At 34.4% G+C, this 19,973-nt stretch overlaps 1 protein-coding gene across 1 annotated transcript; it reads left to right on the top strand.

Annotated features, from left to right (window-relative positions):
* Positions 1-672: 672 nt before the first annotated feature.
* LOC110022996 (dynamin-related protein 1E-like) lies at positions 673-17,745 on the top strand. Its single transcript, XM_020722184.1, is given in 16 exon segments — positions 673-902; positions 990-1,053; positions 1,140-1,247; positions 2,581-2,682; positions 5,476-5,526; positions 5,642-5,703; positions 6,258-6,348; positions 8,245-8,309; positions 8,462-8,656; positions 8,749-8,868; positions 8,976-9,046; positions 14,191-14,392; positions 14,395-14,418; positions 14,507-14,557; positions 15,430-15,828; positions 17,440-17,745. Coding segments are annotated over 16 exon segments (1,875 nt in total). The 5' UTR covers positions 673-761; the 3' UTR covers positions 17,569-17,745.
* The last annotated feature ends 2,228 nt before the right edge of the window (positions 17,746-19,973 follow it).

Here is a 19,973-nt window from a genome sequence, read left to right as displayed (position 1 = left end):
CATTTAGTAGGGTTTGGAATAACATTGAAAAATGTGAAAGATTAAATTAGAATCAAGACCAAAATAAAATAGTTAAACTAAATGAAAAATCCGTTTTAAGTGGTGCGACAAACGGGGTACATAAATTTTACACAATTAAGTTAAGACTATTGATGATGATAAAATGATAATATATTGTGATTATATATATGCATAGCTAACTGAATAAAAATATTCTTGCAGCTCAAATTTGTAAAAAAATGTGTAATAACATTTTTTTAAATTAAAAAAAATTTATAATGCTAAATATCTTAAATAGGTATTTAACATATATTATGAATAATAAGTATAATACATATGAAAACAAAATAATTATTATAATAAAATAAAATAAAATAAAATATTAGCATGGAATTTCATTTGCAGGGAGTAGCCGTTAGAGCAACAGTAAGAAATTTAAATCTGAAGGAGAGACCCACCATCAACAAATGTACCAACCTTGATTCTCCTCGCACGTGCCGCCCTCCGCGGAATGTCCTCTGATACGTGCTGCCGGCCGATCCTGGGGCAGGGGTGAAATTGTAATTTCAAAAAATTTTAGCTCAAAAACTTCTGTCGAAAATGGCCCTCTTGCTTCCGGAAAAAATTCAAAAACTTCTGTCGAAAATGGCCCTCTTGCTTCCCTCGGCTTCCAGTTAAGAACCCGAGTCGTTTTCTCCCTCCCACGCTCTCTTCCCCTCCATCGTCTTCTTCGGGATCGACTGCGAGGGATCTTCTTCGAGATGTCGACAATGGAGAGCTTAATCGGCATGGTGAACCGGATTCAGAGAGCGTGCACGGTTCTTGGTGATCACGGCGGCGCCGAAGGCGCCCTCCCGACTCTCTGGGAGGCGTTGCCTTCTGTCGCCGTTGTGGGTGGTCAGGTACCTTTCGCTGCTTTTCTATCTTCTAATATGTTTTTCTTATGATTTTGCGATTGAATAATGAGGATCTGGTGTTGATTATGGCAGAGTTCGGGAAAGTCGTCGGTACTGGAGAGCATCGTCGGTCGCGATTTCCTCCCTCGTGGATCTGGTTAGATCGGTGCTGAGAAATTGAGTCCAGGTTGTTTTGTTTTGATTGGGATGATGGATTGATTGGATCGCAATGATTGTATGTAGGGATTGTGACAAGGCGACCATTGGTGCTGCAGCTGCATAAGACGGATGATGGGAAGCCGGATTATGCTGAGTTTCTTCATATGCCCAAGAGAAGATTCTCTGATTTTAGTGCGTTGACTATATTTTACATAATATTTTTTCTTGTTACGTAGGAAACTTGCTTAAAAGAGGAGATTGCGCTTTCTATTGATTGGAAGTTTTACTTATTTCGTGTGGGATTTATTAATTCTGTAAACCATATGTGGCATTGTTAGCTATTTTAGAGAGACAAGCATCAGAAGACTTGGAACAAAACTGTCTTATTTCGAGAAATTGAGTGTTATAAGGTGGATATAAGTCTTAGCTTTTGGTTCCAATGGCCTGATTTGATGCCTTAATTTAAAAAATGTGAGAGATAATTGAACCTCAACAAAAGTTTGGATAATCAGATTTGGGGTTGGAGTATCATTTTCAACATGTGCAATTGTAATATTAGCACACACAACGAAGATTTAAATTATCTCATCATGTCTTATTGCACAGTAAAATATGCTTGAGTAGTGACCTGATATTCTATTCTTTTAATATTTTATCTTGATTTTCTTAGTTTACTTTGGATCAATGCTCTAAGTTAGGATACCAGGAAAGTATGTGAAAAGTTGTTTAACTGCGTTCTACCTTTTACTAATGACATTGAATGTATCCTTTAGTGCTATAACACTGATTAGGATGAATGCGGGAAACAAAAACTGACAATATTTATAAACTGGAAATATAGAAAACACATTTCTGAATAATTGGAGAATATTTGTCTTTTAACTATCTCTTTCTTAAATTTAATTTTTGCTATTTATTTAAAATAAGTGGATTGCAGACACTGTGCGACTGTTCATTTCTTAGTATTATGATTGGAAAACTTTGTCTGGTTATTTTTTATCATAAAAAAGGGGTTTGTCCATGCTGCTTTCATTTTTCATTTCTAGCTCAAGATGCTGGTGCAGCACGTTATACATTTTATAAATGTTTTACAAAAATTGTAAGTCCTAGTCAATATGAATAATCTATAATGCAAGTAATTTAAGTATAACGATGTATTTATTCATATTGTGGATTTTTATTGCTTTTATAAACAATTTAATTATATTTATATTTTAACAAAAAGCAATAATCTCTATACTTATTTATTCTGCAAAAAGATCAGTATGTTTATTTTGATTTCAAATTTGTAACATTTAAATGTATAAAACCTACTCTACTTTGCGGATGCTTGAATTTTGCCTGGATTAGTTGTTTCGGTTGTGAATTGTTAGCATATTTGTTCGATTGGTCACTTTATAAGCAAATAATGAAGTTTAATACATGTTAGATGAATTATGCTTGCATGATTGAGCAGAAAATAAAGCTTATATCTGTAGATAATATTCATAGGAGTATTCTTTTAACCATCAACTATATTTTGCAGGCCTCGTTCGCAAGGAAATTGCAGATGAAACTGACAGAATAACTGGGAAAACTAAACAAATTTCGCCTGTTCCCATCCAACTTAGTATTTACTCAGCTAATGGTACATGGTTCTACATTTTTTGACTTTTATAGTTCCATCGATAGAATTATATGATTCCCTAGTTTATCTCTTTGATTCCAATCCATGCTGCTTGTTGCTTAGATTGGAAATTACAGACCATTTATTGTTTCGACTTTAATATTGATGTTTGTATCTAATGTTGTCTGCTACTTCTGCATACAATAGAGGGACCTAAGATAGAGTAAGATATGGATATAGGGATACAAGAGGTCTTTACTAGAAATTTTGAAAATTTAGGGTACATATATAACATGATTTGACAATTTTTTTGTGCATGTATACAAGCATGGATTCACCCATCCATTCGTGAATACGAGTGTTTCCAACATGCCTATTTATGACTATACAATTACACTTATGGATTGTTTGTGGGAGCAAAGTCATCCATCCCACTTTTTTGTTTTGCATTGCCAACATTTGGTATATTTATGAGGAAAATAGATAGATTAGTTCTATTTTTGCAAAATCTTGCTATATTTCCAATTTTCCATTTTATTTTATTTTTATGTAATAATTCATGCTCCTTTCTTTATAAGAAGATTTGAATTAAGGTTTTGATTATTTTTTGTTGATTCAAATAAATCATGAGGTCTTGCTAACCCTAGCGATTGGCCACCCTTTCCACTCCTCTTATTCTGGTGTATTCAAGTTCTTCCTATTGGGATGAAAATAAAACTCAGGGCTCGATCAATTTGAAAATAAGACCACACCATGGAATATGATCACACCAATTCAAAAAATCTTGAACAAAATTTCAAACAGAACCACAACAAAACAGTTCCAAAAAATTACACTAATATTCACACCACCAAAAATTTTTACTATGAAGAATCAGAATTGTATAGAGATACATACTCAGATCAACTCTCTACATGCATGGAAACTTACAGAACTTCGCTACAAACCTTCCTCTTGATCTCACAGGGTTTCGCTTCGAAATCACCCTCCTGACAATTCATCTTTACAAGAGAGCCTGTCGAGAAAAATTGCACGCAAGAGTAGGTCCTTCGTCGCTCGTCGCTCGAATCAAAGTCTTATGAATCGTCTTGACGGCGTAGTCATGTCGAGAAGTGGCATAATTATTTCACACTTCCAATCAGTTGTCTGATCACAAGCGGCTTAATCAAAGGATTAACTTCATCCGGTTGCGGTGTAGTCATGTCGCCTGGCGTAGCTATGCTTGTTTCAGGTGTGCTTACGCCATGCTTAGGCACAACACCACTTCTTTGGAGGCACTGGAGTCGGGAGTTGCATGCTCCTCTCCTTAATATCTCTAACTTAGAAACTGATGGCACCCGACACATGTCCACTAGATTTACTTCTCCATCTGCACCATCTTCATAGTCAAGTAATGTAGCGCGGCTCATCCCGGTCTCAACCTTTCTGGACTTACAGGAGGACTGTTTGGAACTCAGCTTGGCACATTCTGGAAAGGCTAGCATGGCTCTTGCCTAGGAGGAAAAGTTCCCAGCTAGCACAGAGGATTTTAGCTGGCACAAATAACTCCACTTACACCGGTGTGAGAGATTGTTTTGGTGGCACCTTGCTCACAATGCCATTCATACAAAAGGTTGGCTTTTAAGGCAGGGTCTTACGGAGACAGCCCTTTGCCCCTGGGGTTGCCAGGAGGTTGAGAATCGATCTCACATCGTCTCCAATTGCTCGGTGCTGAAAGCAGTAATTCAATGCCTCGCTAATTAGGGCTACTATCTACCAAGTTTTACCAGCTATGATGAAGCACTCCATGGCATTTCTCCAGTTTGTAACAAGGTCATCCCACTTGCCTATTTGTTTTATTATGCCATCCATCACTTCTGACGTGCCAGAAACGCAAAGATTCACATCCTATTGTACGGTAAATTGCATTCTCTATATTTGAAGCCCTCAATGACTTGCATCTTTACCCATTCCGGGAGCAATGGAAAACACCCTGGATGGATTAGGATCAATCTTGATGGTGCTCTTTCCACCTCCGGCATTGCTGGACCGGCACTATTATCCGAGTTGAGAGAGGTGATTGTATTGTGCCATGGGCCGCAACTTTGAACATTGGGACATTGTAAGGGTTGAGTTCCAAGCTATTCTCACAATCCAACAACTTATTGAGCCATGGATGACTGAATGCAAGGGGGTTATTGTTGAAGGTGATAACTTTAACATCATCTGCCGTATGCGTGATTCAGTTACCAGGAGCTTTTGGGAGACCCATCTTGGCCTAAGCGACAGGTTGCTTTTTTGGCTGATAACTTTAACATCATCTGCCGTATGCATGATTCAGTTACCAGGAGCTTTTGGGAGACCCATCTTGGCCTAAGCGACAGGTTGCTTTTTTGGCTTCTTTCAAGCAGGTGGTTTTCCTTCACACAAAGAAAGGATGCAACAAAGCAGCCCTCTTTTGTGCTTCTTTAGCTTTAGAGCAGGATTTTGTTTTGAAAGATGTAAATGGATATACTGTTCTTATATCTATTCTTAGTGATGATAGGAGTCATTTTGTGCATGCATAGTTCTATCCTTTGCATTCTTTTGTAGCTTTTTTGCTTTATTAATGCAATATGCAATTTTCATGAATGAAGACATTTTTATTCTTTATTTTCGATAGTTCTTGTAAAACATTTCTAGAAGTTTTTCTACCAGCCAGAGCTTCTTTCATATTGTGGATTCTGTCTTTTTACATTTTCAATAATTTATATTGCTTACTCTTAAATAGTCTGCTTTGATAAGGTAAATTCTATATTTTTTGACACAAATTTCTGCTTTGGGTGTTCATGGCAGTTGTCAATCTAACGCTGATTGATCTTCCTGGGCTTACAAAGGTTGCTGTAGGTATAGCAGTATTACTTCTCCTGCTAGTCATGAGGGCTCTTCTCATTGCTAATGTTGTTTTCCTTACATGTCAACTTAATATGGAAGAGTAACTGATGTAATTTTAAATTTACAGAGGGACAATCTGACAGTATTGTTCAGGATATAGAAAACATGGTTCGCTCGTATGTTGAGAAGGTATTTAAGATCTACAATGACTCAATGGAACTTGATGACAGTGAGCACTATCTGTTAAAACTGTGTGCTTATTCTGCAATGAGCAGTTTGATGGTTATTGACAAGGGGCATAGCATAAAATTCTGATGTATGTAAATATCTCACAACTGAACTTACATATTTACACACATAGCAATCAAACCTTTCACACCGCACTTTTCATGCATAGTTTTAATGCTAAAAAGTGCTTTGTGTGTAAATATGAAAGTTTAGATGTGAGGTATGTACATACATAAGAATTGTGTACTAGTTATGCAAATTTCTCTATTGACAAAGCATGTTCCTATCACAACTTTCATTGTTATTTCATAATAAAAAATAATATAAAGGCAATTTGTTGCATATTTATCTGATAAAGGCTATTCGGACAAGTATAAATACATAAATAAAGAGGCGCACACATGAACACGCGAGCGCACATGCACGCACACACGCACGTATTGGGAGCGTGTGCATCTTCTTTTTGAGAATAATTGTTTGGTGTTCTAAGTGGGTTTTGGTTTTATTCTTTGCAGCCCAACAGTATTATATTAGCAATATCCCCTGCCAATCAAGATATTGCAACATCTGATGCCATCAAACTTGCCAGGGAAGTGGACCCTTCAGGTATGATGATCTCCCGTTTAAAAACAATCGAATCCAAACTATCAGTGAAGAACATTCAGTACCTCTTGAGACTTTTTCTAGGGAAGCTTACATACATGCTGCACAATACTCATGTATTTACATATCTAAAGTTTGATGTTTATTTTTATAACTCTTTGATCTCCTAAACCTATGCATGAAAACATGTATTTGAGTATTTCACTTTAAATAGTGGTATTTTTTATATAATATTAAAGATTTGAGTGTGGCACGAGGGTTTACCTCCAAAAGTTGAATCGGTTTGACCCGAACCAGTTCAGTTGAGAGAAAGGGCTGATCCGGCCCCTCCTCCTTTCTCTTTTCATTAGGCTGGAAATTACCCCCTTTTCTGTTTTTGTTTCCCGCCTATATATCTCCTATTTATGTGTTGTTGTCCAGGTTTTTAGTTTAGGTTATGTTCTGATTTTGGTTTGTGAGGACAGCCACCGGCGTCCTGTTCGTCCTATTTTCCTCTCAAGGGTTGTATTCCACGGTTAGGGTGGTGCTCTGGTTGTATCCCTTTTCCCGGTGGTGATTTATCTTCTCCGACTTTCACCTCCATCCTCCCTCCTCGCCGTCCGCTGGTTCTCCCTGCCGCCCCCCCCCAGCTTTCAGCCCCCCACAACCCCGCGTCCGACTTTCACCTCCATCCTCCCTCCTCGCCGTCCGCTGGTTCTCCCTGCCGCCCCCCCCCAGCTTTCAGCCCCCAACAACCCCGAGTTTCCATCGCAGCCAGCTGAGCCCTCCTCCCCCTTGAAATCCAGCACACCCGCATATCTGCACCAGATCCTCCCCCCGATTCCAACGCCTGCGCCTTCCCATCCTCCCCTCAAACCCACACCCGTCAGGCCACCTTACCCCTCCTCTCAAACCTGCAGCCGTGCTTCCAATCACCCACATACCTGCCCAGATCTCCCCTGATTCCAACGCCTGCAGCATTCCCATCCTCCCCGAAACCTACAACTTCCCTTTCGCCATCCTTCCAAAAGCTGCAACTCCACTTTCCCCAACCTCCCTAAACTTGCAATTAAGGCTGTCAAAACGGCTCGTTGTTCGCGAACAGCTCGTGTTCGACTCGTTCGCTATGTTACCGAGCCAAGCATGAACAAAGATTTGTTCATTCGTGTTTGACTCGTTTTAGCTCGAAATATTACTCATCAATTGTGTTCGGCTCGTTTTAGTTCGAAATACTACTAATCAATATATATATATATATATATTGATTAGTAGTATTTAAAAAAAAATTAATTGATTGTAAGGCTACAAAGAATAATAATCAATTAAAAGTATTAATTAAGAAATTAGAATAAAAATTATTACATTAGATTCAAATGATATAAACAATAATTTGTAAATCTTGTCTCAACCCTTAACATCTTATAACTACCTAATTAGGGTTGTCAAAACGACTCTTTGTTCGTGAACAGCTCGTGTTCGGCTTGCTAAGCAAACGAGCCGAACACAAACACACTTTTTGAGCTCGAAATATAAACAAGCCGAATATGAGCTGATCCTGGGCTTGCTAGTATTCGGCTCGTTTACACCCCTACTTACAGTTGCACCTCACCCCCCTTCCACACATACCAGCCGTTACTTTCCCTCCTCGCCATTGCAAAATTGGGGCCTTATCGTGACTTTCTTTCATTTTTCTGTTGTGAGTTGTTATGAGGCGTTGTTGTAATTGATTTCAATTTCAATAATAATATTTGTGCTTCTTTTTGTGGTTTAGGATTTTCTCCTCCAGTATCAGAGTGATATGCAACTAAATATGAAAAATTAGATGTTTGCTATGTAAATAGTTAAGAATTGTGTGATATGTATGTAAATGCCCCTTTTTTCTATTTATTAGTCTAAGTTATCATTATTTACTATGGTTAGGTGAACGGACATTTGGAGTTTTAACCAAGCTAGATCTGATGGATAAAGGAACAAATGCGCTTGATGTAAGTTATATTCAGTTGTATTTTGAAAATTGAAGAGAAAGATAATTACTTGGTTGTTTTGCTGGCATTACTTGAGAAAATGCTCTAATGCTGTGGCTTTGATCCCTTCAGTTTCATTCTGAAGTTTCTTATTCCTGAAAGGCGTTTTCCAGGTCCTTGAAGGTAGAGCTTACAAGCTGCAACATCCTTGGGTTGGTGTTGTTAATCGTTCACAGGCGGATATAAATAAGAGTGTTGACATGATAGCTGCCAGACAAAAAGAACGGGAGTATTTTGAAACCAGTCCCGACTATTCTCATCTAGCCAGTAAAATGGGTTCAGAATATCTTGCTAAACTTCTTTCAAAGGTTTTATTATCAAATTTGTTCAATTTTCTCACTATTTATCATAAGATTTTTATGCTTTGGCCAATTTTAATTTAACAAGTAAATGATTTCAGCATTTGGAGTCAGTAATCAGAGCTCGAATTCCAAGCATTACATCTTTGATAAATAAGACAGTAGAAGAACTTGAATCGGAGATGAACCATCTGGGTAGACCTATTGCTGTTGATTCAGGGGTGAGGCATTTTTTTTTTATCTAAATGTTTAATGCAAATATTTCACGATATAAACAAGTTCATGCTTTTGTGGCCCCGTTGATTAATTGGTTGGTCTGCTACTTCAGGCTCAACTATACACAATATTGGAGCTTTGCCGTGCATTTGAAAAGATATTCAAAGAGCACCTGGATGGAGGGTAAGGGGAAACTGACCCATCTGGTTTTTATGAATGGCCGCTCATGAATTGATTTTGCCAATGCTGATTTGATCTTACCTCTTTTTTTTCAACTTTTAACTGGCAAGATAACCTTTTGTTCGATGAACTGAGGGAGAACCACTTAACTAAAATTTCTAAAATGAAATAAAGCCATCAAACTTACTAATATTTCACCAGAATCACAAATATGAAGAGTACTACAGTTCTCAACCACAGTAAGAGCCACAATACTATTTTATTAAACATGGAGCATACGAAGAGCTGAAGTAATAAACGTCTGTTTAAAATCTATTGTAGTTAGATATTCAATTTAAGAATTTTCATTTTCGTCAGGTAAATTTTCAGTATCCATGTAACCATGAATAATAGCCTTCACCGCCACCATTGTTGTATTCCCTGCCTTTGCTACAATTGAATGTTATCAACAACACCTTTGCCTAGAATAATGTGGTTTTGGAAGCTGAAGCTATCCAATCCACTTTCAACCTTTGATGCCTTTTAAAAATGAGTTATTGACAGGAAATGTGATAAAAATTTGATGAAAAATTATGTATCAAATACGTGACGAATAGATATTTGATTGCAAAATTAAATCTTCCTTTCATCATATTCTTCCAAATGCACCAATTATTACCATTTGAACTAAGAATAAAATTATTTTACATTATTTTGACGAGGAACATCCAATCTTCATTGGCATGAAGGTTAAAAGTAAATAGTTTTTTAATAGATTCTTCTTTAATGTGCATTCAATTGATATAATGCATAATATCAAATGATGATGGTTGATGGCTCCACCATGTAAAAAATTATAATGCATGGGCTAATCGCATGAAAATTTTCTATTGGAGGAGCTTTAGAGCTACCATAAAACAGGAAAAATGGATCGAACCCACTAGTTTACCTCAATTTTCGTGCACCATGTGAAATAATATTACTCTTAAGGTTTGGGTTGGTTGACCTGATTTGTTATTCCATGAGGGCATCCATGTTGATTCCCCAAAGAATGGCTATGGATCAAAAAATCACTTAAAATGCCAAAATTTCTTGTGTTGTCGAAAGGCTACAAGACGATTCTAGGAGCAAAGCTCTAAAGTATAGTTGGTTGCATCTCTGTGTTCTGAGGTTGGATGATTTTTATCCCCTTAGATAATTTTTTTGATATCAAAATCCCATGAGGAAGAATAATTGCAAGAAAATTGTGAGCTCTATTGTATGTTGGATTTTTTTCGTGATAAGGTAGTGTGCTTTATTTTTTTAAATCTTGGTTTGGGTTTATTCTTTTCTAAGCTTGCAAGATTGTGTAGGCTGGTTCCTAGCAAAGTTGAGACGGAGAATTGCTAATTATGCATGCCTTTATTGATGTGAAGGATCCCATGTTCTTATTTATTATTTTTTTATTATGTACAAAATATTTTTTTGAAACATTTATTCCTACATTTCTTGACATAGATGGATAATGTGGTGGGGGATTTATTCTTGTCTTTTTTTGGTTCTTTCTTCGCCATTACGAGAGCAAAATTCAAAGTCTTTATGCTTTCATTTATTGGCATATGTAGGATGATCTCTAGCCGATGTTATGTACTGTCTATGCCTTCTTTGGCATGGATAGGATTGGCACTAAAAATAGCCTCTGTTGCTCGTTGCAACACCATAAGGGTCTTGCTTTTTAGGAGTTGGACATACTTGGTACAATTCTCACTATTCTTTTTTACGAAGTTAAACACAAAAGCACTATAAAAAACTATGATGAGGTAATAATTTAGTACTGTAGGTAGATATATATATATATATATATATATATATATATATACTTTAGAGAGTTAATAGTTATAAATTTATATTTATTATAGTTTTAAAAGTTAATTTTTAACATTATTAACTAAACAAGATATAATTGTAAGATATTTTAAATTTTAGTAGATAAGTTGGATGAATTTTTTTGAAACTTATAATATGTTTAATTTTGAAATAATTGATTTTGTAAGCATGAGATTTCATAATATACATTAAATTTATAAACTTAAATTCTATTCTTACATACTTTGTTTTATGGATAATAACAAACTTTTTATATTTCTACCATCACATTACTAAACCATAAGTTGAAGCTTTAAAGAAAATAAAGTGTAGAAAAACAATAAGACCAGAGGGATTTTAATAGTAGTGTGAAAATATTTAAGAGATGAGAATTTCTTGACTTACTAAACTATTTAATATTATTTTAAAAATTAAAAAGATGTTTGATGAGTGATGAAAGAGTATATTTGTTTTTATTTTTAAGAATATTGGGGATACACAATAGCGTGCAAATTATATATGAATTAAGTTAATGTGTCATACATTAAAGTTATGGGAGAGAGTAATTGAAGAATGATGTGATACAAAAATATATCAAAATCAGTTTGCATTCGTGCTGGACAAGTCTACTATCGAGGCTATACATTTATTGAGAAGCTTGATGAAGAAGACGGAGAGAGAGGATGTACATATGATTTTTGTTGATTTAGAAACAATTATGATAAAGTTTCAAAAGAAGTACTTTGGAGAGTTCTAGAAAATAAAGGTGTTGAAATTGCTTATATTAGTCATTAAAGATATGTATACTATAATTGTTAATTGTGTTCTAACAAAAGAAGGATTGACCAAGTATTTTTCTATCTAAGTTGAATTATATCAGGGACCAACTATAAGCTCATATCCGTTTTTTTTAGTTATGGATGCTCTTACTAGACATTTACAGGAGGATGTACCTCATTGTATGTTTTTCAGTGATGATACTCTTCTGGTGGATAAGCCTAGAGAGAGAGTTTAGGAAAAATTTGAATTATGGAGGTTAACCTAAGAGTCTAAAGGCTTTGTTTTGAGTAAATCTAAACTGAATAGATGGAATGTAATTTTAGTAGTAGTAGATCTAGTGGTGTGGTTATAAAAATGGGCTATCAAGTCATTAAAATGAGTGAACATTTTAGATATCTCAGGTCTATTCTTCAAAGTGATGGTAATATAGATGGGGATGTTATTAGTAAAATTTAAATTGGATGGTTGAAGTGGAGGAATACATCGGACCTATTGTGTTATAGAAAAATAGTGCTTATAGTTAAAGAAAAATTTTATAATGTGGTGGTGAGAACTGCAATGTTTTATGCCGCAGAATATTGGCCTAAAAAAAGAAACATAAAATTAAGTGTTGTTGAGATAAGAATGCTCGGGTGGATAAGTGACTTTACACTTGAAAACAAAATGCTAAATGAATTTATCCGTGAAAGAGTTGGAATTACTCTAGTGGCAGACAAGATTAGATAGAATCATCTTTTAGATGGTTTGGTCACATTAAAGGTTGACCATCTGATGAGTAGATGTTTTCGGTTTGACTTATGTTAAGAAAGATAGAGGTAGACCTAAAAACACTTGGACATGTTGTATAATATCTTAATTCATTATAAGTAAATGAAAATATTACACTTATTAGGACGCAGTGGTAATGATTCATGTTGTTGACCCTACTTAGTGGGATAAAGGCTTGTTGTTGTTGTATACTTTGTTTTGTGATGTATTTAGTAGAGAATTATGAAAATATAAATGTTTTAATATTTACAATTTATTAAATATAATTAAACATGTTCATGATGCGTTGTGTTCTACTTACTTGTAATTATGTCATATCGTTGTATTGTGTATGTCTCCTCGTGTTCATGCTTCATAGGCGAGTGCATTTCATTAATATTTGTCAAGATGAATAGTCAACAACATGGACATGTATGCGACAAAACACAGAAAAATCTCCAAGTTATTTGTATTCAAAACAATGCATATCGAGGCTTGTATATATACAAGGCTCTAGGTCCCTTTATTTTTTGGGAAGGCAGGTTGTGATACGCGTAACAACAGTTTACCATGTATGTTTGTCCTACTAGTTGTTGACGAGTGACAACTAGTAAATGCATTGTGATGTTTGTACCATGCATCATTGTGCATTGTGCTGAACATAGATTTCGAGGGATTTGACTTAACTAAAAGAGGTGTTTGTCCTACTAGTTGTTGACGAGTGACAACTAGTAAATGCATTGTGATGTTTGTACCATGCATCATTGTGCATTGTGCTGAACATAGCTTTCGAGGGATTTAACTTCGCTAAAAGAGAAAACGTCATTATGACACTTTTAACCAAATTTCATCCTCAGTCATTTTTTTCTTGAAGGTTTTTCGCTTTTAGTTGATTTCGTTCGCACCTAATAAATCGGCAACAAGCCTATTCTTGCATGCTAATTATGACGAGGAGGTTCGAAAGGAGGCATATGATTTTTTCCTAAAAGAAAAAAGAAAGAAAATAGAAAGAAAAAAATTTTGAAATAATGTGATCAAATAAAAATACTGAAAGGGAATGTTGAATGTCTTAAAGAAACTTAAAAAAATGGAGTAGTTCAATATAAATTTTAATCGGCTTAAGAAAAGCACTTGAATTATATCTTGTGCTTTTGACCTATCTAAAAATAATTTGAAGTAAAACTATTTTGATGCGCACTATTCTCTTATTTTGTTCTTGAAAAATCATAAAAATATCCAAAAAATTTTAAGAGATAGAGAGTTGGGTATAAGGTAGTGGGAAATTTGTGAAATTTACCTCAACTCAACTAACAGACGATGGGAGTAAACAACGACGTAGGCTATTTCATTGCCATCCCTCCTCGAATCCTCCATTTGGTGGGCACCTCTTGTGCTCTAATCCCTTTCATGTTCCACCAATCGAATTTTGGATGATTTACATACATCACTCAATTCCTTTGTATTTACTTAACTAACACCTAAACTTCAATTTTTTATATAGATACTACCATACCTATGTATAAAAAGGTGCATATCACCTTTTAAAAGTTAAAATAATGGTTTTTTTTTTATGTGATATGAAATTTTGAGCTGTATAAATGTAAAAAGCGAAAGATAAGTGTTAGATAATGTAAATTCATAAGAATTGAGTGGTATGTATGTATATGCCCCTTGAATTTTTCTTAAGAATCCACTTATGACTGTCAGAAATGTGCCATTTTGTTTAGTTTGAGATGTAAAACTAATATATGAAATTCCTAAACCTTTTTCTAAGATTTGCACCTTATTATCCACAGGCGGCCTGGTGGTGATAAAATCTATGGAGTTTTTGACAATCAGCTTCCTGCTGCTTTAAAGAAACTTCCATTTGACAGACATCTCTCTCTGCAGAATGTGAAAAAAGTGGTATCAGAAGCAGACGGCTATCAACCCCATCTCATTGCTCCTGAGCAAGGTTATCGTCGCCTCATCGAAGGAGCTCTCAGTTACTTCAGAGGTCCCCTGCTGAAGCTTCTGTGGATGCTGTGAGCCTTTCTAACTCTATTCTTTCCAACACATGGTCAGGATAATAAGGGCCACAATACTGAGCTGCTTTTATGATTTTTCTTGCAGGTTCACTTGGTTATGAAGGATTTGGTTAGAAAATCTATAGGTGAGACTCAGGTAAGGAGCTTCAGGACTATAAAACGAGGTTCAGGACTATAAAATAAAAATTCTTCCATTTATTTGTTTTTCACATTTTTTGAATCATGATTATACCTGTGAATGTCTAATTGTTTAATTTTAGAGTACAACAAAAACAACAAACCTTTATCCCACTAAGTGGTATCAGCTACACGAATCCTTTTTATTGTTTAATTTTAAAGTGTCAAAATAGGTCCTTGACTGTTTACATGGTGTTATTTTAGTCCCAAAATCTTTAGAAGTGCTAAATAAGCCCCCCATACTTCTATATTAGAGTTCAAATAGTCCCATGGGAACTATGTTAGCCCATATTAAAAAGTCTGACTAAATTGAAATTTTAGGGACTCTCGGACTAAACAGATCATTTGCAATTAGTCGGGACTAATTTGGCATTTTTCTCTTTAATTTTATTTGAATTTATATTTAATTTTCTTGCTTATTATTTTTCTTATATCACATAATGAGATATAGGGCATTTACGTGCATACCACCCAATTCCTATATATTTACATATCCAACATGTAAACTTGACACTTTACATTAATGCCACTCAAATCTTTCATATAATATAAAAAATATCACCATTTTAACTTCTAAAAAGTAAAATACACCTTTTCATGCATAAGTTAGGTTGCATTGGAGGTAAAAATTGAAGTTTAGGTGTTAGATATGTAAACACGTAGGAATTGGGTGGTACATGCAAATCTTCCTTAGATATAATTCATGAAATCAACCTCTTATATATATTATATCAGAATACTCCAGCATAATTTTCCAGCTGAACTAATAGTGTTCATCCTATACTCTCATGTACCTGCTAACTACAACAAAACTTGTATTCCTAATATCAGGAACTGAAAAGATTCCCAACTCTACAATCAGAGCTAGCAGCCGCTTCCTATCTCGCATTAGAAAAATTTCGCGACGACGGAAAAAAGACGGTATTGCGCTTGGTTGATATGGAGTCATCCTATCTAACGGTTGAATTCTTTCGCAACCTTCCACAAGAAGTGGAGATTGGAGCCAACCCTGCTAACTCCACAGTTAAGGGAGCCAAGCCTGCTGCTCCTCCAGTGGATCGTTATTCAGATCTGCACTTCAGGAGAATTGCCACAAATGTTTCTGCTTATATAATGATGGTATCAGAAACGCTTAGACTCACCATACCAAAAGCAACTGTCCATTGCCAAGTTCGAGAGGCTAAGCGATCTTTGCTTAATCATTTTTACGCCCAAGTGGGGAGGAAAGAGGTACTATATCTTCCCCTTAACCATTCTTTTTATTGGGGCATTTACATACATAGCGCACAATTCTAATGTATTTACATATTTCTTACCTAAACTTTCATATTTACACACACAGCACTCAAATTTCTAATATTGCATAAAAAATAGCACTATTAAGAGTTTGTAAAAGTGAAATACATCTTTTCATGCATAGGCTTAAAGCACCAAAACATTATATACCTAAATATGAAAGTTTAGGTGTGAGATATGTAAATACACTAGAATTGTTTGGTACATATGTAAGTTTCCCATTTTTGTTACTGAAATTTTAATTTTAGAGAATTTACATGCATACCAGACAATTCTTTTGTATTTACATTTTTAACGCCTAAGGATGGGATAGTCATGTTTATAATAACACTTTGGTGTTGTGAACCTATGCATGAAAAGGCATACTTAACTTTTAAAAAGTTAGTAATAGTGATATTTGTTATGTGATAATAAAAACTAGAGTGTTCACAACACCAAAGTTTAGGTGTTAGATATGTAAATACGTAAGAATTGAGTGGTATGTATGTAAATGCGCCTTTATCTTTTTAATGGAATTTAGTTTATAGAATTAACACTTTAGATTGATAAACTCGTAGCATCCCGTTGTGTTAAAAAAAGGGCTTTATAAAGAATTGAGAATATTTAGATGAATGTGTGAGCAAATTAAAAAAGGGGATTTACATAAATACCTGCTTAAACATGTTTATTTATAGAACTACCAATTTGATTTTTAAAATGGACTACTGACTCATGTATTTGTTGTGCTCTTCGAGATTTTGGTGGTATTATGATAAATGGAGCTACCTGAGTATTTTTTGTAGTAGACCAGTATGATTCATGTAATTGCAATAGTTAAGAAATGTTTAATTCATGAAAGGTAGGGGCATTTACATAAATAACAACTAATTCCAATTTATTTATATATTTAACACCTAAAGTTTACTTATTAATTTTATACCACCCTAATCTTACATATTTCATGAAATTATCGCCTTTTTGCCTTTTAAGAAGTGAAATGGTAAGGTGGCATGTACATAAAAATTAAAGCTTAAGTGTAAATACATAGGAATTGATTGATATGCATGTAAATCTTCCTTAAAGATAAAGTTAAGTTAAAATAGATTTATGGTGATTTTAGCTTGGGAAATAGAAGTTAAAAATGTGTATATTAGATTGGTAGATAGAATTAGTATATATTGGTTAGGAAGAATAAACTAACCTAAGTTAATATAGAAAGAATTTATCCAAAATAATGTGGAAGAATAAATTTAACATCTCGGTTAACACTTGCTAGTAACATTCAAAGAGAAGCAAGGATTTATTGCTGGTTAGGACAGTATAACTCAATCAAATACTCTCTCTCTCTCGCTCTTAAAATTTATTCGCTCGAAGTCCGTATGCATGTTTGCTCCGTATACAATTGTTGTACACTATTGTAACATATTGTACAATAGTGTATAAAAATATCACATTGAGTTCACATGCATCTGGACTCTGTACGTAATTCTCTCTCTCTCTCTCTCTCTCTCTCTTCTCTCTCTTCTCTCTCTAGCCTGTAGCAATATAAATATGATTTGTATACAGGGTAAGCAGCTTGGGCAAATATTGGATGAGGATCCCGCATTGATGGAGCGAAGAGTGCAGTGCGCAAAGAGGCTGGAGCTATACAAGTCTGCTAGAGATGAGATTGAATCAGTTTCCTGGGCTAGATGAGCTTATTTTGATAATTGTAATTAAAATATTTTTTTGTACTGTAAAATTTCTTAAATGCAGATCTCTCTGTGACCGTTCTCACAGCTTCAGATTGACTGCAAAGTTTTCCTTCCTTTTTGTGAAAGTTCTTGGATTATATTCATTAAACGTTAGCAGTATTCTTTTTTCAATTCTTGCTCTTATTGATTTATTTATTTTTGTTCCTTAGGGTTCATTTGATTGTTTGAATTAAATCATATTTTAAAAAAAATGATTTCCTAAGGGGTCCTTTGAGTTTGGCATCACTTTGTCTTTTATTTTTATTTAATTTTTTTGTATTTTTAATTGAAATAGAATATGTTTGATATGTTATATTGACTTTTAGTTAGATTAACTGAATAAGTAATATAAGATAACAATAACATCTTAATTAACCATTATTTAGTAATTTACTAATAAAAATAAATAAAAGTTTATGCTCAGTCAATTGAAACAAAAACAATATTAACTTGTTTTAATATATCTTAATTTAATAGCATTAATTCTTAATATTGATTTTTATTAATTAAATATGGTTACATTATTATACAGCTTTAATTAATCATAAATTTATATGCAAGTCTCTTAAATTTGTTGAACTAAATCCAGTGTTAAGGAGGAAACAAAACTAGGATTTATACTGGCATGTTTAGGGTCTGTTTGATTACATATAAGATTTAAGGCCACGCAGATTAGTAATTTATTTGGCTACTTACCATTTAAAAATTAATTTATTTGATATATTTTATTATATTACATTAATTTATATTAATCTACATTAAGCTAATTAAACAAAATTATAAAGTAAAATGAGTTAATTCACCTCCACGTTCTTCAAATTAAATGATGCCATCTGCAAAGCATGTCTCTCTTTTTCTGTAGCCATGTTGTCTAATTTATCAAGGAAAATATCAAACTTCAAGAAGATCGTTAATTGTTATGAAAATTGATTTTAATTTTAGCTTGAATTGAGATCGGATCGAAATAAATGAGCTTAGCTATGGGAAAAATTTTACATCCGGCGGTGTCCGGACGCAACTCTACATGCGGACTTCGAATAATATGTCGTCACGTAGAAGTTATTATAGAATTGTTGAAGTGAAACCACAAAATTTATTGGAGAGTTATTGAGAAGTTAGGGGGTTATTGTGTGGATTAATGCAGGGGTTATTGAAGTGGAACTGTAGAGATTATTGAGAGGTTATTGTGGGGGTTAATAGAGGTTATTGGGGGGTTATTGGAGCGTTAATTTCAATAACCGCTCAATATCCTTTGTGATTCCACTCGAATAACATCCACGGTTCCACTTTAATATTTGTTTAGGTGGGTCTGATATAACATATATGACGACATATTACTGAAGTCTGCGCGCAAAGCTGCATCTGAACTCCAAATGTAAAATTTTCTCCCAGCTATAAGCCAAAACTTTGGATCGAATTTTCTTTCGAGCCTATTCCAAGTTATACATGAATTGGATCAAAGTTATATACATAAATTACATATAATGTTAAATAAAATCGAAAATAATGAGCTAAGAGCAAATTTCGAACTAACACTCCAAAGAACTCAATTTGAGCCATATTGTTTTGATTTCAAGCCAATTTCAAGTTGGAATTGATCTAAATTACTCAAATTTAAACCAACTCGATTCAATTATGAGCATGATCAAACTCGGTTCAATTTTGAGCAAAGCTGGCTCAAAACCGAACATATCAAACCACGAGCCGACTTCGATCTGAATTTAATCCATTTGAGGTGGGCCCAGCTCTACTCGAAATCGGCTCATTAACAGCCCTAGGATAGACTGCTGTCTAAATTACAATCACGAGAAAATGAGAAGTTGTGCGTGACTAAAAGAAATGCCGACTTCGATCTGAATTTAATCCATTTGAGGTGGCCCCAGCTCTATTCGAAATTGGCTCATTAACAGCCCTAGGATAGACTGCCATCTAAATTAAAATCATGAGAAAATGAGAAGTTGTGTGTGATTAAAAGAAACAAGACTACTTGACTAAAAACAAGTAATGAACTTAATCCAACTTGCTTTTGTGATTCGAGTTCAATTTGATTTCAGTTTTGTAATAATGCATAAAATCAATTAATTTGATTTGATTAAGCCTGAAATTTCGATGAACAGAACAAGATCCGATTGTACCAAACAGCACAAATCCAGTATTTTGGAAACATCTAATTAAAAATAATTACTCGACCGTAAATTCAGAACTGATGAATCAAAATAAGGGGAATTTACATACAATTCTTATGTATTTGCATGTTTACATTCATAACACTCAAATCTTTAAAATTGCATAAAAACACACCACTCTTTCTTGGTTTTTAAAATTGGAGTACACATTTTCATGCATAGATTTATACCACCAAAGTGA

Source organism: Phalaenopsis equestris, unplaced genomic scaffold (assembly GCF_001263595.1).
Source record: "Phalaenopsis equestris unplaced genomic scaffold, ASM126359v1 Scaffold000203, whole genome shotgun sequence".
In the NCBI taxonomy this organism is placed as follows: Eukaryota; Viridiplantae; Streptophyta; class Magnoliopsida; order Asparagales; family Orchidaceae; genus Phalaenopsis; species Phalaenopsis equestris.
Note: the sequence above shows the minus strand (reverse complement) of the source record. Positions and strands in the feature narration are given on the sequence as shown.